The 22,318-nt window shown below is 38.4% G+C and overlaps 1 protein-coding gene across 2 annotated transcripts in view; it reads left to right on the top strand.

The window, feature by feature from the left end:
- The window catches only part of prex1 (phosphatidylinositol-3,4,5-trisphosphate-dependent Rac exchange factor 1), a 223,134-nt gene that overhangs the window by 116,324 nt on the left and 84,492 nt on the right, over positions 1–22,318 (top strand). For both annotated transcript variants that reach the window (XM_060836352.1, XM_060836353.1), the window contains exons 10-14: positions 15,265–15,412; positions 17,360–17,460; positions 20,074–20,177; positions 20,373–20,422; positions 22,092–22,167. In XM_060836352.1, coding sequence (XP_060692335.1) covers positions 15,265–15,412; positions 17,360–17,460; positions 20,074–20,177; positions 20,373–20,422; positions 22,092–22,167 — 479 coding nt within the window. The remainder of the gene's footprint in view (positions 1–15,264; positions 15,413–17,359; positions 17,461–20,073; positions 20,178–20,372; positions 20,423–22,091; positions 22,168–22,318) is intronic.

Raw genomic sequence — 22,318 nt, 5'->3', positions numbered from 1 at the left:
ATGTTGCTATTGCCCCTTTTATATTCAATGCGCTAAAGCATTCCCCACAAGTCTGTTGTGTGGCACTATATCAAACACCTTTAAGACAACACACCTTTTGCGTTGCCTTCATCAGTTCTCAGCCAGCTCTTCAAAAAACTCTTTCAAGTTTGATAAGTATGATTTATCTTAAAGAAAGCTAGCATGAATTTCTTAGCTTACCCACATTTTCCCAAGTGATTATTAAATTTGATCTGTAGCAGCAGTGTGTGCCAACTACAAGATGCACAGCAAAAATTTACGAACGCTCCTTAGAAAGCACCTTCCAAATACATGAACACCACCAATTAGAAAACAAGGGCGGCAGGTATAGAAGAACACCATCACCTGCAAGGTCCCCTCCAAGCCACTTGCCATCCTGGTATGGAAATATTTCACCGTTCCTTCACTGATATTGGGTCAAATTTTTGGAATCCCTCCCGAGTGACATTATGGGTTTCCCTAGAGCAAGTGGAGTGCAGTGGTTAAAGAAGGCAGCTCAGCACCACACTTTCAAAAGCAACAGATAGTCAATATATGCTGGCCCAACCAATAAAGCCCACATTCCATAATAAATTTTTAAAAATCCTTCCAAAACCAAAGAGTCAAAAGTGTTTCTCTCTCCCTATGTGCTGGCAGACCTACTGCATTTTTACAGCACTTTGTTTTGATTTCAGATTTCTAGTATATGCAGTATTTTGCTTTTTAATTGGGGTTAAACTGACATGCCAATAGTTTCTGAACTTATCTTTGCACAATTTGTTTTAAACAAGTATGTAATGTTTGCAATTATTCACTCCTCTGGGACACACTCTCGCTTCCCTCAGCATCTCTTTCGGTCTTATCCATTTCCTCCTTTGTGTCAACTTTGATCCCGCTAGTGTTTAAATTACTTCCCCTTCTCCATGGCCTAGGTAGCATCATCTTCCTTGGGGATGACAAATGGAAAGTATTAATTGCATCCCTCAGCTCTGCTGAGTTCTTCCATGTGCAAATTTTGGTCTCTTATTATTGTTCTTCAAATTGCTCTTTTTACCATCCTTCTACTGTTTGTTGTCTAAGATGACTTTGGATTCCCTTTTTATACTGGCTAACACCCTTTTGTCACACCCCCTCTTTGCTTCACTTTGCTTTTTCATCTACCCTATGTGCGTCCTGTATTCAGTCTGATTCACAATTATATTTTCTACCTGGTAACTACCATAAGCACACTTATTTAAAATCTTTTAGTTGTCCAAGAAGCTCTGGCTTTATTTGCTAAACCTTGACTCTTTAAGTACCTTTTTCTTTAAATGTAGCACATTGTTCAACTACTGTTTCTCCTGCCAATCTTTAACTCCAATTTATTCATCCCAAATGCATTTTTTTTGTTTATTACTTTTACTGTGGATTATTCTTCATCCATGAGTATCTTTTGATGTCCTGATCATTTGACTCTTAAATTCTCTACTGCTGCTACTTGCCCAGGTCGACCAAGTAGCATTTCATTCTCAAGAATCAGGCCCAGAAAACCTTTTTTTTTGTTTGAATGGAAACGTATTGCTGTAGAGATTTTTCCTGAATATATTCTAAGAATTGTTGCCTCTCAGATCCCTTCACATGGCAGATTTTGAAGTATATATTTGGATAATTAGAATTGTCATATCATTTTTGTACCTCTCTGGAATTACCTTTCAATTACTTATTGGCAGCATATAGACAACACCGAAAAATGTAATTGCACTTTTTTTGTTCCTTAGTTCCAACTAAATATATTTTATTTTCAACCCACGTGGAACATCCTCTTTTTTCCAACACTGCAACCTGTCCATGGTCAAAAATCCCTTCCACTCTTTTCTTTCTTTTCCTAACTTTCCTTCACACCATGTATCCAGAGAACATTCAGTCCTGCCCTTTCTTTGAAACCAGTCTCTGAGGGTTACAATATCATATTTCATTTTGACAATCTGAAGCAATAATTCACCAATCTTATTGACCACAATCCATGTAGATGTGCACATTAACCCTAATTTAGAGTTTGATTGAGGCTTGGGTCTGTATATCTTTTCAAAGCTCTTTTGTTAAAATTCCTTTGTTGAAGTTGATGTTTTTCTCAAGCAGTTAAATCGCTTCAAGTTACAACTTTAAAATGTTGTGTTTTTTTATGTTTCGAGGTTCCGTAACCAGGTAAATTATTTTGATGATTGAGTAGGAGGTGAGATGCTGTTCCTTGAACTTGTGCATTATAACTTTGGAAATGCTCCCATTTCATCATTAGAACCATTTTGATAGAAAGCAGTGCATATTTGGCCACATTTGCATCACAAATCTGTTTTGCAGGATTGCATTTTCATAATCATAAAACTATTTCACATTAGTACAAGTCACACCTGTTGGAGAACAGTGATATTGTTCATTGATAATGTCCTGCTTTTTAAATACCGTGACAAGATATTGGTGACAATATAATCATATGAATCTAGGATATTCCATAAAATCTCCAAATGTGATCAGGGCATAACTCTTGGTTTTTTGAAGGATGGTTGTCAATAGGTGAAGTAGAGATTGTTGTAACGAATTGGATTTCCAGTCATGACAAGATTATGAATGTATTAAAAAATTACTGCTGGTGTGTGGCATAGGAAAGGTTCATATTACTGTAGAACAGCTATGGGACTGCATGAGAAACTGGGAGTTGGAAGGCCGTGATGGGAGACATAACTGCAACAGCACGATCAATGGTTGCAGTTGTCCATTTTTCTGGCTGACAGAAGAATTTTTTAAAAGTGGGTAGTTATTCAGATGCACTTTGTCCTTTCAAAAACAATTTTGGTGTATTAATGAACTAGTGTCTTTCCCAGTCAGAAAAATTGGACCTTTCAAACTCACAATGTTAGGGACTAGTCTATTTTAAAGTCATTTATCCTATTTGTTAAATTATCAGAAGAGTTTCTGAACAGACCTTCAAATTTCAAATATGCCTAGAGTATCTAAAAGAAACTTGAAAGATTTTAAATGATTTGTAGATTGTTGTCAGAGCCTCTGCTCTTTTCCTCTCTGTTTCAGGATACTAGGATGCGTGTCAGCAAGAGCTAGTGCATTTTCCATTTTTGGCTTTTATCGATTTATTTAGTACAACTTCCCAGTCAAGAGCTGTCCCCATATTAGTACCACAGAATACCAGTTCCCCACTCATTTGTCTTCTGGCTTTTTATCAGGCAATATAAACAAATTGACCGAAACTTTGTGGCTTTGTACTGGTGCCTACTTCAAAAGTACTTCATTGCTGTGAAATGCTTAGGGACATTCTGTGATTGTGAAAGATGCCATACAAGTGCAAACGTTTTGTTTTAAGTTGCTCCTTCTCATGTTATCACACTCCCACCGACAAAGACACTCTTGTAAAATTATTTTCGATGTATTGTCAACACTGTTCTTACAACCGCTGTAGGAAGAAGCCACCTTACAGTTTCCATCTGTCTGTCACTGCTTTGTTTATAAAAATCATTTACAGTTAGTATTTGACAGAAAACTTGCAGATAACATCAGCCTTCCTAATTTGTTTTTTCTTGTCCGTAATCTTTCGTACACTTGAATTTATTATTCTCTTAGTGACCCTAGATTTGCCTTTTGATTGTTTAAATATGGCTGGGCAGCTAGGGTTTGCAGTGCAGAGTGACGCCAACCTCACCAGCTGTGGTTACCATGAAGGATTCTTCTTCTCAACCTCTCCCCTTGCCTGAAGCATGGTGACCCTCAGGTTAAACCACCACCCGTCATCTCTTTCTAATGTGTGAGAGAGAGAGCAGCCCTATGGTCTGGTAAGACTATAGCAACTTAATTCTTTTAATGAGTTTCTCCATGTGCTCCAAATACCTGAGCTTTTGCTGTATCTCCTTTTAGATGTGGGAATGTTTCTTGTTTTCTCAGCAATTTATTTGTTTCAGCTCTCTTTTCTATTTCATTTTTATTCTGGTTAAATTATAGAAAGCACAAACCTGTGTAAATTGTACATTTCATAACAATCGGATGTCTGAAATTACTTGACAATTGCTTCTTGAAGTATGACCACTGTTATGTATGCAACAGATTTATACACAGCGCAGTGATAAAAGACCAGATTTTTTAAAAATGGTTTTGGTTTAATGATAAATTGGGTGGGGAGATTGAGGAACCAAAAGTAGCTTAGTAGATACTCAGAGGGTTTGTGCATCAAATACAGTTTCAGAATAGCTCATTGTGTAAAATTTCATTTACTGAATGTTAACCTGAAGTGTCTGTCAATAAGAGTGCCACTTGCATGTCATTTCTGGCAACAGTTTTGGAAAACAGCAGCTCCACATTTAACTATGTATACTACACCAGGGAAGTTCTGTCAGAACCTCTAAAATCTGGCCTCCCATTTGCTTTGCATTTTCAAGTATACAGTATGGTTTAATATTGTATATTTAAACAACCAATGTGAGGACTCTGAAGAGAGGAACCAATCAAATGAAAGCTAATGGACTGGAGGTCTGTAAAAATGATTGAAAACATCTGGAGATTCCAATGCATATATAATATAGACTGTTCATTTTCCTCCGGTGTTTGCAAATCACAAATGTTCTTGAACAGTGGGAATTTAGAAGACTATTGCACAAATTGCCAGAGTTAATCAATTAAATTCTTAATGGAAACTGGACCATATGTGTTTTGATGAGATCAAAATTTGGCCTTCCAACCTAAAGTGGTTTCAGGTTGGAAATACTATCCAGCAAAAAAAAATCAAGTGTTTGAAGTTGTGTTCCCACCTGGGATCATTTTACATTGGGAAACTGCACACACAAAGGTTAGCTAGGAAGTAAAGATCGGATAAAATGCTGCATTTGTGTGTGGCTAAAACTGCTGTATGGTCTTGATTTATCAGCTGTGCCACCAATAGTCATTGAGATCGTGAAGCAGGTTCTTGTCTGAGTAAAGTACTAAACTTAGTTTATTTTCAAAATTAAGTTGAATTCTTTTTCTTTTTTTCTTTTTGCATCTGCAACCATTTAAAATGAAGCCATTATTATAGGTGTGCTAATGAACTGTGTGATGTCTGTGTGTGTGTGTGTTTTGAAGGTTAATGCAGTCCATCTGGAATCAACCCTGCAATTACATCAGTTATTGGTGTATTCATTGAATAAACTCATGCAGCATGTTTCTACAAGTGCGCCAACAGTAACTTGCACTTACACAACATTTTTAAGAAAGGTGCCAAGTTTCAGTGGTTGTACAATGTAAGAAATTGGAGCAGGAGTAGGCCATTTGGCTCCTCAAGCCTGCTCCACTGTTTAACAAGATCATGGGTGACCTCTCCAAGGCATCAAATCCCCTTTTGTGCCAGCTCATCACAGCCCTCAATTGCGTGATATTTCAAAAACCTATCCACTTCCATTATAAATACATTCAGTGATCTAGCCTCCATATTTCCATGGGGTAGACCATTCCAGACATTCACTATCTTCTGGGTGAAGAAATTCCTTTGCATCACCATTTTAAATAACTGTCTGCTTATCAAGATTCACCTACTGGCGAAAACATTGTCTCAGCACGACCATGTCAAACTCCCTCATCAACATTATAAAGCCTCATTCATGTAAATTCTAATGAATAAGGGTCTGAACTCTTCTACCATTTTTTGATAAGTCAACTCCTTCATTAGATGAATCGACCTGGTGAATCTTTTTTGAATTGCCTCCAGTGACAGTACAACTTTTCTCAAGTATGGAGACCAAAACGGTACACAATACTCCACGTGTGGTCTCACCACCACAGTGTACAGTTGCAATAAAACTCCTCTATTCTAAATTCCAATGCCCGAGCAATAAATGTGAACATTCCATTTGCATTCTTAATTACTTGCTGCACCTGGATCTTAAGGTTTTTGTGTTTCAGATCCTTTGTGCTGCACTCTTTGGAAGCCTCTCGCCATTTTATATTGTAATGCCTTCTGATTCTTCCGACCAAAGTGCATGATGTTACGCTTTGTGACATTAAAGAACATATGTTGTGTGCCTGTCCTGATGAAGGGCTTATGCCCGAAACGTCGAATTTCCTATTCCTTGGATGCTGCCTAACCTGCTGTGCTTTAACCAGCAACACATTTTCATGCCTGTCCATTTACTCCACTTATTTCTATCTCCTTGCAGATTCCTCATGTCCTTGTTCCATTATGTCCACTGACATATTTTTGTCTCATTAGCGAATTTGAATACATTATACTCTGCCCCCTCCCCCCAAGTCGTTAACGTAGATAGTAAACAATTAAGGCCCTAGGCTGATCTATGTAGCACTCTACTGGTTACCTTTTTCTAACCTGAAAAGAGACCCATTCATTCTGACTCTGTTTTGTATGTTAACATTAACCTCAATCCATGCCAATACTTTACACCTGTACCATGAGTTCCTATATACTGAAAAGAAATAGTTTGCGTAGCCCATTATTGAATGCTTTTTTTGGAAATTAAAATATACTGCAGCTACCAGTTCTCCATTATCAACTCTGCATGTGTCAAAAAGTGTAGTGCTGGAAAAACACAGCAGGTCAGGCAGCATCCAAGGAGAGGGAGAGTCTACATTTCTGGCAGAATCTCTTCATCAGAAATGTGGGGGGAGTCAGGGTGCCCAAGGGGGCTGGGAGATAAATAGGATGGGGGGGGAGTGGGGGGTAGTGGAAGGTAGCTTGGAAGGTGTTACGTAGATGAAGGTGGAGGGGAAGTGATAATGATAGGGCGGAGCAGATGGGTGGGAAGGAAGATGGACAGGTAGGACATTTCAAGAGGGTGGTGCCGAGTTGGAGTGTTGGGTCTGGGATCTGGTGGAGGGAGGGGAGATGAAGAAACTGGTGAAATTGATACTGATGGTGTGTGGTTGGAGGGTCACAAGGCGGAAGATGAGGCATTCTTTCTCCAGACGTTGGGTGCTTGCTGTAATGCTCAAAGAACTGAAGATGATTTCCCGAAACGTCGATTCTCCTGCTCCTTGGATGCTGCCTGACCTGCTGCCCTTTTCCAGCAACACTTTCAGTTCTGATCTCCAGCATCTGCAGTCCTCACTTTCTTCCAGAAAGAAATGCCCACCAATTACCTGATCGCTTTCCTGCCATATCATATTTGCATTCTGGTAAGTAGAAACAGGTTAAAAGGGTTGCACTGTCACCAGTTTCTACCTCTTACCAATGCTGCTGTTCTCCCACAGGTCGACTATTTTTTATGATACTGCTGTCCCCACTCTCTCCTGTTGTTTCAGAAGCTGCTGTCCCGGTTCTGTTTTGTGCTGTTTATGAGACTGTTGCCTCTACTGTCTCTTGCACTGTTTCAGAAGAATAGGTCCCTCCTCTCTCTCTCTCTTTTTGGTGCTGAGGACTGTTTCTGAGTCCCACTCGTAGACATATGAGAGATGACCAAAGGTAAAGTTTGTTAAATGTAACAAGACATTTTTGCAAAGAGTTGTTGTTCTGTTTGGAAACCTGTTTTTTTTCCTGCAGCTGCAAATGCCTGTGTTGATTCACTTTGTTCACTGAGGTATTTCTCCTGATGTGTTTTCTTTCCTACTCAAATAACTTTTGTTTCAAATTTAATAGCTGAGAACTCTCAAGTACTGTGCAAAGGTACAGTGGTTTAAGGTTGTTCCATGTTCCTACATTCTATCCGCTGAATGCATGTAATTTTTCATGTAATGCTATTAGCAACACTGAATTTCATCTAGTATCCCTTTGTTATTCAACCTATCAGATTTCTTACAATGTGCTAATTTTTTGCTAGTCTCCACAGGGGATCATTTATTTTCTGAAATTATTAGATGATAACTAAATAACAATAACTTACTGGCATGTTTTCTCCAATTGTATTACATTCTACAAGTTTGCTTTGATTTTTGAAGTACTTTTATTTGTTGGACTGGCTTCAATATTTGTGGTTGTTTATTTAAAGTTGTGATTGCATGTTTGATCAATCTGATGGCATTCCTTTTGTATCTATTCAAAACTTCCAAGTTGGAGTAGTAAGAGATATTGGATGTATTTTACATTCAAAAGCCTCTCAAAACTTTACTAACAAAAAGCAAATGACTTGAGCAGAGGGTGTTAGCATTGGCAAGCGCTGCATATATATACTGTTTTAAATAGATATTTGGCCATGGTCTTTTGTTAGGAAGTCTGTTAATGATTTTGTTTTGACTGTTGCAACTATCTTCAGTGACCATTTTAAGTAGATTGCATATGGTCTGCTGGCCCATGTCAAAGAATCTGTTCCAAACAATGACATTTGGAATTGAATGCAATTTGCAAATTTGTTCTTGTGGTCCAGGTATGATTACACATTTCTTTTTATTCATTCATGGGATGTGGGCATCACTGGTTCAGTCAGTATTTATTGCACAGTCCTAATCATCTAGTGAGCAGTTCAGAGAATTAACAAAAGTGCTGAAGGTCTGGAGTCATATGTAGGCCATTCCAGGTAAGGATAGCAGATTTTCTTCGTGAAATGGATTTTTAACGACATTCAACACGTATTAGTGAACATAAAGTTCTCGGTTATTAAATTTGTAAGACAAATTATTTGAGTCTGATATAAATGCATTGGGAGAAACACATATATCTATGGAGTGAATCAATGCAGAAAATGTGTTGCTGGAAAAGCGCAGCAGGTCAGGCAGCATCCAAGGAGCAGGAGAATCGACGTTTCGGGTATGAGCCCTTCTTCAGGAATAAGGAGAGTGTGCCAAGCAGGCTAAGATAAAAGGTAGGGAGGAGGGACTTCGGGGGTGGGGGAGGGGGGTGGAGGCATTGGAAGTGCGATAGGTGGAAGGAGGTTAAGGTGAGAGTGATAGGCCGGAGTGGGGGTGGGGGCGGAGAGGTCAGGAAGAAGATTGCAGGTTAGGAAGGTGGTGCTGAGTTCGAGAGTTGGGACTGAGACAAGATGGGGGGAGGGGAAATGAGGAAACTGGAGAAATCTGAGTTCATCCCTTGTGGTTGGAGGGTTCCTAGGTGTTCATCATCCCTTGTGTTTGGAGGGTTCCTAGGACCCCTCCAACCACAAGGGATGATGAACACCTAGGAACCCTCCAACCACAAGGGATGAACTCAGATTTCTCCAGTTTCCTCATTTCCCCTCCCCCCACCTTGTCTCAGTCCCAACCCTCGAACTCAGCACCACCTTCCTAACCTGCAATCTTCTTCCTGACCTCTCCGCCCCCACCCCCCACTCCGGCCTATCACCCTCACCTTAACCTCCTTCCACCTATCGCACTTCAACGCCCCTTCCCCAAGTCCCTCCTCCCTACCTTTTATCTTAGCCTGCTTGGCACACTGTCCTCATTCCTGAAGAAAGGCTCATGCCCGAAACGTCGATTCTCCTGCTCCTTGGATGCTGCCTGACCTCCTGTGCTTTTCCAGCAACACGTTTTCAGCTCTGATCTCCAGCATCTGCAGTCCTCACCTTCTCCTAGTGAATCAATGCAGACATTTGTACCTGCAGGAAAAAAATGGGTTTCCAATCAGAACAGCAGCTCCTTGTAAAAATGTCTTGTTACATTTAATATTTGATCATCTTTTATAGAATTCACATTTTACTTCTGCCAACGTGGGACTTGAACCCATATACTGAGTTTCTGGACAACTCGGTCAGTGACAGAAGCTACACTGCTGCTTTCCTCCACTGAATCATTCTTTAGTAGAGTTGAGAACTGAAGATCTAATCTGGCAAATTTGTTTGTAGTCAGTGGTCAAAGTAGAATTTAGCACCTCAATGTTATGTCCACTCTAGCCTGGGTTGAGAGCTTAAGCATCCTAAACAAGAGTAACCTTAGAGCATGGAAAAACTGGTCAAACTGTTGTCTTGCGCGAAATGCAACAAAAGAAGTTACTGAAGATTTGAATCAGGTATTCCTATGGATTCATTGTATGATGATGTTGACATTTAAGTGTCAAGGTTCAGCTGTGGAAGATGATTTCTTTTTGCTCTTGATGAAAAACTTATCTGTATAAAATTAGAATTTTTAATGAATAAAATGGAAATGTCCATGCCACATGAAAATTGGTGGTGTTGTCAAAGGAGATTGCAGAATGTAGATCAGGTGGAATGTTGGGCAGAAAAATATCAGGTGGAGTTTAATTCATACAAGTGTGAGGTGATCCATTTTGGGAGGTCAGGTACAAGAGGAAATGAAACTGTAAATAGCTGACCCTGAGAAGCATGCATCTAAAGTGGGATCTTGGGATGCAAGTCCATAACTTTCTGAAATTGGCAACACAAGTATGTAAGATGGTCAAGAAGGCAGAGGGCATGCTTATCGTCACTGGTCAGAGAATTCAGTATGAAAGTTGGCGAGTTGTGTTGTAGCTGAATAACACTTTAGTTAGGCCACATTGGAATATTGTGTGCAGTTCTTGTTGCCACACTATAGGAAGGAGAGGGTGTAGAGTTTTACCAAGATGTTACTTTCATTGGAGTATGTGAACTATAAGGAGAGATAGGATAAAGTTGGATTGTATTCGCTAGAGTATTGGAGGTTAAGGGGCAACCTGATAGAAGTATATAAAATTCTGAGAGGCATGGGTATTCAGGGTGGAAATGTCAAATACATTGGTTTAAGGTGAGAGGGAGCAAGTTTAAAGGAAATGTGCAAGGCAAGTTCTTTACACAGAGGGTGGTAGGTGCCTGGAAAATGTTGCCAGAGAAAGTGGTAGAATGAGGCATTTAGATAGACCAATGAACAGATTGGAAAGAGAGAGATACGTATCATGTACAAGCAGATGGGTTTGGTTTAGAATGGCATTGTGGTCCATACAGACATGGTGGCCTGAAGGGTTTGTTCCTGTGCTAAACTGTTCTGTGTTCCATTTAGAATTACCTTGTACCTATTTCTTATGAATTACAAATCCCATCCTGCAACTGATTTTGTTGCATTGAGATTGAAAATTGGGTGCCAAATACAAAATGTAATTATTCTAATGTCGTGAAAGGAAAATGATCAAGTACATGAGATTTACAAAAACTACATACATAATTCTAAATTGGCACTCCAGCGATGCTCTCACTGTCTGTTATGTTTTCAAGCAAATTAAGGTACCTGGTGTTAAAAGAATGAATTAAAAATGTGTTCTGTATCCTCTCCACATGAACTGTGTTGACAAGAGGAGAAATGACTTAATCTTTTCAAGACTCTTGGTTCATAAATAAACATCCGCTGTAATAAATTCCAGCTTCATTGACTGTGGCTGTAACTTTATAACATAGTGTACCCAGTGTACACATTTATATCCATCGCTGAAACCACTGAACTCCATGCATTTCCAGAAAATTAATGTAACATATTATTTCTACTACAGACCCCATTGAATCAAGTGAGTTCAGCCACAAGGTTTGTGCATTTATAAGGGTTTGCTATTGTCAAGAAAATGAAAACAGTGGAATACTGTCTAAAGTTCACTTCATTGTAATTAGTTCCCTTTTGCTTTGATCTTTCATACTAAATTGATCACATTGCTGCCGATTAATGGTTTTCCTTATGCATGTCTTGTTCAGATGTTGGTATTTTTTGAATCTCATATGTTGTACCAATCAAATACTGAGACTTATGCTTTCAGCAACACTTTATATTTAAGGTGCACTGCAGCTACCATATTATGAAGGCTGTACAGTTGACATCCAAAGTACATTGTGTGGGGGAATGGGTGGGGCGGGGGAACAACAGGATTCTTGTGTTTTCAGTCTGTGTGATGTGGCACGTTGGAAGGTCATCTGACCAATTTTGTAGCCAGTTCAATTTCTTCAGGCAAACCACAATGCGAAAAGCCAAGAGTTCCATCTTGAAGTGGAGTTCTCTAAGGTTAGGTATTAAGACCATTGCGTTTCCTGATATATATAAGTGGTCGGCAGGGGATAATTTCAAATTTTGTGAACCACAAAACTTGAATATTGTTAGGAGGACAGTGTAGATTCAAAAGGACACTGACATGTTGCTGGAGTGCTCAGACAGGTAGCAGCTGAAGTTAAACAGCTGAAGTTAAGTCACCCCAGAAATAGTGGATGCACTGGTAATAATCTTCCAATCGACCCTAGATTATGGAAAAATTCCAAAGGATTAGAAAACTGCAACTGGAACACTTATCAAAAAGGAAGGGAGACAATAAACAGATAAGTATGGGTCAGTTAGCTTAACATCTGTAATTGGAAAAAGTGTTGGGAGTCTATTAAAAAGGAACTTTAGCAGAATATAGTAGTTTTAGCATAGCAGCAGAGCGTTTAGAAGTACATGAGATAATCAAATAGGGTCAGCCTGGTTTCATGAAGGTAAAATAATATCTAATAAATTTATTATAGATCTTTGAAGAAGGAACAAGCAGAATACATAAAGAGGAACTGGGAATACAATATATTTGGATTTTCAAATGGCATTCAGTACTTCACTACACATAAGATCCCATAGTGTTGGGGATTGTTAATTAACATGGACAAATGTTTGGCTACCTAATAAAAGGCAGAGCTGAGCCGGAGCATTGTGTACTGGCCTCAGTGCCACATTATGAGAAGGATGTGATACGGTGGACAGTATACAAAAAAGGTTTGCAAGAATGGTCCCAGAGATGAGAAAATTTGGAGAAGTTGGGTTATTCTCCTGGGGGAAGAGAGAACTACCAGGGGATCTGATAGAAGTTTTCAAAATCTTGAGGTCTGGAGAGGGGAGATAGGGAAGAACTGCAACTGCTGGTAAATGATTGCAAATCAGAATGTAAAAATGTAAAATATTTTGTAAAAGAAATAAATGCAAGTTGAGAAAAGAGATCTTTTTTGCACAGCAAGTAATTAGTGTCAGGAATGCACTGCCTGGAATTGTGATGGAGACAGGGTCATTTGAGGCATACAAGAAGGCATTGAATGATTGAGTCTGTATAAATAAGTGGGAAACAGCAGGAGAGTGAAACTGAGCTAAATTACTCAGAGAGCCAGTACAGATATGATGGGCTGAATGAACTCCATCCACACAGTAACAATACTGTGATTCTCAACTCCTTCCCTGCATACCACTGTGCCACTACCTCTGCTGGGTTTGTCCTGCTGGTGGGACAGGGTATACCTGGAGATGGTGATGATAGTGTCTGGTATGTTATAAGGTGAGATAGGATAAGGAGGTCTTCCCAGAGTCAACAGGGCTGAGTTGGCCATTTAGCTTTTAATGGCTGGGTCACTGCCAGGTGGTTCATTCCTTTTTTTTGAGACATTTTAGAAGTTTGATGTAACTGAATGGCTTGCAAAGCTACTTCAGAAGGCATTTAGGAGTGACCTACATTACCGTATGTTACATGTGAGCCCAAGAAGGGTAAGGACAGCAAACTTTCTTTCCTAAAGGACATTAATGAATATTGAAAAATGTGTTGCTGGAAAAGCGCAGCATAAGCATATGCCCGAAACGTCGATTCTCCTGCTCCTTGGATGCTGTCTGACCTGTTGTGCTTTTCCAGCAACATTTTTCAGCTCTGATCTCCAGTGTCTGCAGTCCTCACTTTTTCCTAGTCAACAATGGTTGCCTTGTTACCATTAGACTTCCAAGTGCAGATTATTTTAAAAATCCGATTCTTCTGTCTGATGTGGTGGGTATTGAAACTGGGTGTCCAGAGCATTACTTGAGGCTCTTGATGTTGAGTCCAGAGACTATGAGATAAACTCATTTATCCGGGTGGATTTCTAATGGTTTTGCTTATTTTTTCAAGTAGGTGAATGCCTGACACATTTAAAACTTATCATTTACTTTCTAACTTTCAGTGATTTATGTTTCTGAGAAATTGGTAAGAGTTTCTTTATGCTTGATGGGAAATACTCACTTTTTCTCTATTTGAAGCAAACCTCAGTCCAGCCTAAGTCCAAAGAACTTAATTGCAAGTTGACAGAGTTCAGGCTTGTTGATTCGGCTAGTGTTGACAAACTGCTGCATTTAACGTGGTTCAATTATGCAGTCCATTAGGACGTGGCAATGCAGTATTGGTTTGTGTAGAACAAGGATTTCCCCACTACCTCTTTACTTCTCCCTCCTTTTCAGCCACTTTTAAAGCCCACCTCTGTCTAAGCTGTGGGATACCCCTCCTAAGATCCCATACTCTGGCTGTATCATTTTCTCTTTTAGCTGATGATGCTTCTCTAATGCTTACACAGATGGCCCTATTCCTCTCAGTTCCATTTTTGAGCCATGCAGCTTTACAAGTATTCACAGTTCCACAAGAACCTGACTGGATACCTGAGCAGTGGGTGAAGGTGTTGGACTGTAGCATTGTTATCGTCTCACTGGTTATCTGAGTGTAACTTCATTCTTGGCTTGCAGATTAAGGTTTTCCAGCAACTTTTAGTTTTACTTCTCAATTTTCTTACTTTTGCGAGCCTTGGTTCACTTCGGTTTTCAGCATGAGGAACAAATCAAGAGAGGGTACAAAGTTAAAAATCACACAACACCAGGTTTAATTGGAAGCACACTAGCTTTCGGAGCGACGCTCCTTCATCACGCTAGTGTGCTTCCAATTAAACCTGTTGGACTATAATCTGGTGTTGTGTGATTTTTAACTTTGTACACCCCAGTCCAACACCGGCATCTCCAAGTCAAGAGAGGGTAGTTTGTTTTGTGTTGTGACTTTGATGTTATGAACATTGAAGTTCAGTTCCACTTACCATGCTTGCTCATTGACTCATGATAAATCAGGTTCTAATGAGGAATTTTAGTACTAAAGCTAACTCCTCTCATCTCTTTCAAACCTGCACTATCTTTCTGCCAATTATCCATGTGCTTCAGCATGGATACTATTTTGAGTCAGAGGAAATGTCTGTATTCCATAACTTGGAGTGCTGAATGATGAAGGGAAACTGTCTGGACTTGATTTTGTTTCAAGCCACTGAATGCAATAGAACCTTTGAAACATAATTACATTCCCATTGTGCAGTTTATTCTTCGGAGGTAGGTGCAGGCACAATGTTGAATTTGTGAAGGGAACTTTACCCTACATTTAATCTACTTGTGCCTTCACATCAGTGCTTGATGAGGCGGATTGTTCTGATCTGTGTTGACGTGCAGTGATTACATAAAATGGAACTGGAAGTTGTAATTTAAAAGAAATGTTCATTTGTATTCAAAGGTTTAAAGAATCTAAATTGAACACTCAATTTGTTTCACATTTTTCAACAATAAATGGAGTGAACTACTTCACTGCCAAGAATGTTCTATGAATCAGTCGTGTGATGTTCTCTAACCTTTGATTTCTAGGTCTGAAGTTGGGCATGGAGCGTGATGCATATGTCATGATCTCTGAGAAAGGAGAGAAGCTCTATCACATGATGATGAGCAAGAAAGGAAACCTCATAAAGGACCGGAGGAGAAAGCTGTCTGTTGTCCCCAAGTGTTTTTTTGGCAAGTAAGGCAGCATCAATCTTCATGTCCTATTCATGTAACTTGAAAGATGATACACTTGATTTCCTGTTGACTTCGTTTTGGTTTGCCAAATCAGATATAATTTTATGGGCTCTAATTGCAAAGACATTGCTATCTACTATTTAAGCTAAAACAATTAATAATTTTTGTCTAAACTGGCACTGAATACAAATTGCATGATTTAACAAAGCCAGATATTTTCCATTGCGTGGATTTGAAAATCACAATGAAAACAAGTGAATGCTTTATGGTTTTATTTAATACTCTGCAGCACTCAGAGTGTGTGTTGCCTTGGTTAGCTGTATGTTTATCCAGGTCATACCATATTGAACTTTAAATTGTTGGGAAATTTTGTGCTGTGGTAAACTGTGTTTACATAGTAACTTAAACTTTCTGTGTATCCTGATTGAATGTATTCCATGAGATGTGGTATTTTTTTCTCCATATCTGCACCATGTTGCATGGTTGGGTTTCTTGTCAGTGGTATTAAATTCAAAGCATGAAGGGTAATCTCTGGTGCTTAATCACTGTGGCTATTGAATTTCAGTTCGTAGCCTGACTGGAAGACATGCTCAGAACTGCAGCAGCAACGATTTTGTGAGAACCTTAATTAGTTTTTCAGAGAATAACTCTTTCATGTTTTCTACTGTTAATTATAAATTATTGCTCATGCTTTTGAAATAATTAGCTTTGAATTTTAATTGTGAATGTTTGTATAAAGAGTGAAGTGACCAACTGTGCTAAGGTAAGTTAAACCTTTCAGTACTCGGTGCTCCTGTATCCAAAGACCATAGACCATGAGGCATGGGAGTAGAAATTAGGCCATTCAACCTGTTGAGTCTGCTCCGCCATTCAGTCATGGCTGATAGGTTTCTCAACCCCATTCTCCCGTTTTCTCCCATAACCCTTAGACCCCTTGGTACTCAAGAACCTATCTACCTTAGTCTTAAATATACTCAATGACTTGGCCTCCACAGCCTCCACTGAATTAAGGCAGCAAAAAAAATGGAGATAAAAGTCTTAGTGTCAGCTTTCAACTCCTCCTTCTGTAGATGAATACAGATTTCCCTGTTTGCTTCAGATACAGTACTTTATTTCCTCCTCCAATCATCAAAATGTCAGCTGATTTTCAGTCATTACTTTAATGGCATTGTCCTTTGCATTACAAATGTTGAAGGTAAACAGTTTTCTGCTCGGATGTCTCAATTTGGCCTATATCACCTTGTATAGTCAGATGAACCTGAATTGTAATGTTAACAGGTATATTTCATTTATCGTTGAATATGTTTCAAATTCTGAAATGTTTTTCCTTTGTACTTAATTTGGATGTGTTTTGCAGTCACCATGAGGTATTTCCTCCTGTGCATAGAAAGATGATATTTGAATGAATGAAAAGTGAAATTTTGTTTTTGCCTTCTGAAAGAACCTTGTCTGGCTCTGGACCAAATTCAACATAAAAGAAGCCTCAACTGTTTAAGAATTAGGCACTTGTCAGAACTTATGAATTGTGCCAAAGGAACTCTTGCGTTTATGTACTTTAGCTGACAACTAGCTCTCAGAAAGGAACTTGCAGCTTTAAAAAAATGTTATAACTACAGTAACTCTCCTATTGATTGAGGGCATTTACAAAACCAAACTTATTGTGCAAGTTTCGTCTAAAACATCAATTAAGATTGGTTTTTGAGTTGTTTAGACTAACTTTTTATTTATGAACAGTTTGTAATCTATTTAATACATTGAGGTGTCTATAAATTGTACACTTTATATCAGATCATATCTGTCAACATTCAAAATGAGTTTTGTTTTGCAATATACTAAAAATATGCAGATAAGCATACTTATGTCATTCACATGCACTGGAGATAAATACTTGCCTGTGTTTTATGTTAATTGTATGAAATATTTGGCACTGTGTGATTTTGTTTTCAAGTGAGTTTGTTTCCTGGCTGATGGACATAGGAGAGATCAGTAAAGCTGAGGAAGGCGTGAATCTGGGTCAAGCCTTGCTTGAGAATGGCATCATTCATCATGGTGAGTCAATTCATGAAAATATTTAAAATGCATTGCAAAGGAAAGCTGTTGTATTCATCTAGGTCCGAGGCAGCTGTTAATGATGTGCCTTGAAATTATCCATCTCAAATGAACTGGACAAATGTACTGGCACTGACTGAATACAGCTTCACTTAAAGGGGAAGCTTATTAACTCCAGTTGTCAGACTTGCTTGTTGTATTTCTCACAAAAATTGCACTTTCATCAGAAAATTGAATGCTTTTTTCAGTCTCAGCAAAATGCAATGTCTATTGAATATCTTTTCATAGTGCAGAATCATGCACAGCACTATTCGTGAACATACACACCTTGTACAGTGTCATGACTACATTTTTCTTCACCTCCCAATGCTTATGTAGACAAATGCATTTAATGCAGGGTCACACGTGTGCCTTGCAGTTTTAACCTAATCCAAATGATGGGATGTTGGCTGTGTCTATTGATCATATTTGTACACAATGCCCAATTTTACTTTGCGTTGACTTCAAGTTAAGAGTTAGAGTCCATGTTATGTCTTTGCTTGTCACTGAAGTTGATGTTTTTTAACTGATGTGAAGAGTGCGGACTCTTTGAGGAATGCAGATCCTCAAGCCTGTATCTAGTGATTGCCTAGAGTGCATAAACAGTTGCTTATACTCCAGTAAAAAGCCATACAATGTAATAGAACAGGGCATTATTGATCCAGCTCAGACCATAATAACCCCTTGGATGTAGGGTTGAAAAGTAATTTGAGAGCTAAATATTCTTCACGACAGTCTGAAATTTGGAATAACATATCTCTTGCTATCGATAGCCCTGATGATTCAAAAATATTCTACAGTAATACATAACTCCCTGTTCAGATTTCAGGTTTATTTAGCAGTAGGGAAGGGGACTACAATTGTAGGTTGTTAAAAAATTTATTAAGTTGGTGGGGTGGGGGGGGCGCTTAGACAAAACTTGAGAAAATGACAACTTGATGTTTAAACCAAGAAGGCAAAGGAAATGATGTAATTAGATCAGAATACCAACTCTCTCAATGACATAATGGAATAAAAATGAAGTCAAAATTATAACTTTTGAGGAATTGATGAAGGAATTGAGTTCCTGATTATTTTCTGCAGTTTGATTTCTTAAAAATTTAAATTTAAAGTCAAGGTTAGGTTGTTCTTTTTCTGAGAGTCTTTAGAACTCTCTTCGTGAAAATGTGCAGATTCAATGAATATTTTTAAGGCAGACGCAAATTCTTGTTAAGAAGATGAAATGTTATCTGGGTTGGCAAGAATGCAGGTTGAAGGTTGCAATCAGATCAACGAAGATTTTATTGAATAGTGATGCAGATCAGAGGTGAATGATTTTTTCCTGCTTCTAATACATGTCTTTGTACAAAAAGATCTGCAGCTGGTAAAATAGCATCTGATCTGGTGATAAGCTGTTATTGCCTTTTGGCCATGTTCCCTATTTAAGACTGATGATAATGCTGTTGTTCTCATGAGGTTGTTAACCTGTGAATTTCTCTTTGCCAGCGTGGGTGTGGACACAGGGCTGTTGAATATTTTTATGGCTGAGTTAGATGGTCTCTTGATTGACAAGGGAGTAAAAGGTAGTCAAGGGTAGACTGAAAAGTGAAGTTGATGCTCCAATAATATCAGCCAAATGCCTCGGTTCTTATGCTTGTTCATCTGTTCATATGTCTATTTCAAAGCTGTACATATTGCAGTATGTACTCGCTCTATCTCCTTCCTTTCAGTGCTTAGGCTATTGAGGCTAAGGCGGACCTATTTAATTTGTCCTTTGCTGAGGCAGAGGTGCCTCAAATCAAGCCAAGTTTAATCACTGGTGATGAAACATTGGCCCAAATCTTCTAGTCTGCAGATAGCAATTTCCCTGCCGATGTGACCCTCTGCAAGTGTGTCTGATTCTGAACTGAAGTTGGAGACATGGGATGATTTGTGAAGGTTGCTTGGATAGTTAACCCAGGAGATGTTAAACAATTTAAAAGCTGGGAGATCATATCTGACTGCTCCCTTCCATTTTCCAAACTTTCTCTCGTCCAGCTTGATTGGACCTGCTCACCTCCTTAACCCTTATTCGACCTCACCCACTCAGGATCTAGTGTGGCATAACCAGGGTTCTGTACAAGTTTAATAAATTTACTGCTTTTCAGTTCTATCCCTCTGAAATGAACCTCAGTGCTTTGTATGCTTTTTAATGTCCTTATTAATCATTCATTCATGCATATGCACTTTGAGATCCCTTTTCTCATTTACCCATTTAGATTCCTGTTACCCAAGAAGTTCACAACCTCCTTGTCCTTCCTATTGAAATGGGCCACCTCACACATTCCTGAAGAAGGGCTTATGCCCGAAACGTCGAATCTCCTGTTCCTTGGATGCTGTCTGACCTGCTGCGCTTTTCCAGCAACACATTTTCAGGACCTCACACTTGGCCCCATTAGGAACTTAGTTTATATTTTTGTGAATTCTTAAAACATAGCAACAGAGTTTAACTGTTGTTTCAAGAAATTCATGTCGTTAATATGTTAGTATTCCACTTTTAAAGTAGTCTTTATGCAGCTCTTACTTTGATTCCTCATGGACATTTCTATTTTTCAGTTTCCGACAAACACCATTTCAAAAATGAGATGGTACTCTACAGGTTTCGGTATGACGATGGAACCTATAAACCACGAAGTGAGATGGAAGATATCATGTCTAAGGTATTGCTGTCTTACTGTGGATTCACTCTAATTAAATTGACTTTCTTAGCCTGTGGCAATTGCATGGTGTGTTTCAGGAACTTGTAAAATAATTCCATTTGGCAAACATTGGATAGAGTAATAACATTTCTGAATAATACTCAGGGAAGCATGCATTAATTTTGCGTATCAATGATATTACACTTTTCTTGGCAGGGTGTAAGGTTGTACTGTCGATTACATTGCCTCTTCACTCCTGTGGTCAAGTAAGTTCTAACTCTTTTCCAGTAATATTGTTTTGACTTCATGAACATCTATCAGTCATGGAGAGAAAGAAAATAACAGTCTCCAACTTAAATGATATTACTGTATTTTCGAAGATATCATTGTATTTTATTTCACATTTTCAGCATCCTCAACACTTGCTTTTATCATTGTGTATGATTGATTAACTTTCCAATTTCAGTCTTGTTTTGGTGTTTAAAGACATTTCAAAATTGGGTGAATTTCTTTTCATCTGTGCAATATACTTGTGCATGAAGGTGAAACTTGAAAATGTCTTGATGTAATGGAGCATTTATTTGAGTAGAATTTAGTGCATTGGTATTTATCAATGCAGAAAAATGTGTTGCTGGAAAAGCACAGCAGGTCAGGCAGCATCCAAGGAGCAGGAGAATCGACATTTCGGGCATAAGCCCTTCTTCAGGAATGAGCCCGAAACGTCGATCCTCCTGCTCCTTGGATGCTGCCTGGCCTGCTGCGCTTTTCCAGCAACACATTTTTCAGCTCTGATCTCCAGCATCTGCAGTCCTCACTTTCTCCTTATTATTTATCAATGCACTTGATAATTTCTCCAAATCCCAAATGTAATTAAAATACTGACTGTTAGCAACCTTTATGATTCGGACTGTATCACCCAAGTGTTATCCTTTTTGCAATTCATAAAAACTGAACTTGCTCCTGAAGCTCCTACGTAATCAACTTTCATCCAATTTGGCAAAGTATTTTCCCTTATGAATTGTTTTGTTTCTTTATAAGCATGGGATGTCAAAAATACACTATTGCAATAACATGAATAGGTTTTCTATGAATTAAACAATAATTTTCTCAAAAGTACAGTTTTGTGAATTAGGGGCCAACAGAAGACACGGATAAATAAAACAAAATAAGCTATGTTCCATGTTTAAGAGATTAAAGCCTACATATGCTGAACTATAGCACTGTTGATTGTGCAAATTACTTGACAAATTCAAAGGTGAAAGTAGTTGTGTGTCATACTCAAACTTTTCATTTGGTAATGCCCTTTCATTAAGCAGGGTCTATAGTTTAGTAACAGGAGGTTTCACTGTTCCTTTTGCTAAGTTACCTCCACGTGTTGTTCAATAGTTTTATTTCATTAGCAAGGGAAATAAACGTTACTCCATAATATATAAACGCAGAATTTAATGATGCTGAAAAGATGTTATCATTGGCATGAATTCTCTAAATATGTTTTCTTCAAATACATTTGACACTTTCGTTCCCTGAAGTTTTAATGAAAAATGGCAGCTGTTTTTGATCACATTATTTGAATTTCCAAAATTTAATTTTCATATTGGATCTAAGTCAAATGATTGTAGGAATAGAGGATTAACTTAAAATTGGAGCCTTGAAGAAATAAAATTTTTTATCTCTACTTTATTTGACTTTCCTATCAGCACATTTTGTACTGTGATTTCTAACAGATTTAAAACTTGCTGTTTGGTATTAATTCAATAACTTGTAATTTCTTGTGTATTGAAACGTGAAGTTTTGGATCTTGCAAACAATTTCAAGTGCATTAATAGTTAAAGCATGTCAATTTCTTTTCAATTTAAAGGAAAACTTATTAGTTAACACTGGTGAACAAAATGCCTCTACTAATGTATGAAAAATCATGTTTTGCATTAAATGCAGAGACCGAGATCATCACCTGAAAACCTACAAGTCTGTGGTGCCAGCAAGCAAGTTGATCGATTGGCTGCTAATGCAGGTCAGGAATACTTGAGAGAGGACAGGATAGATGTGCTGTTCCAATCTGTTTATTGTTTATTTTTTGTCCCATTTCAGCATGCTTGTGACTGAAGTATTGTGCACACTAAAATAATTCAGATTGTAATCCATAAAGACTAGCATTTTGGCAC

The sequence above is a fragment of the Hemiscyllium ocellatum genome, chromosome 15 (genome assembly GCF_020745735.1).
Source record: "Hemiscyllium ocellatum isolate sHemOce1 chromosome 15, sHemOce1.pat.X.cur, whole genome shotgun sequence".
NCBI classification, from domain to species: domain Eukaryota; kingdom Metazoa; phylum Chordata; class Chondrichthyes; order Orectolobiformes; family Hemiscylliidae; genus Hemiscyllium; species Hemiscyllium ocellatum.
Note: the sequence above shows the minus strand (reverse complement) of the source record. Positions and strands in the feature narration are given on the sequence as shown.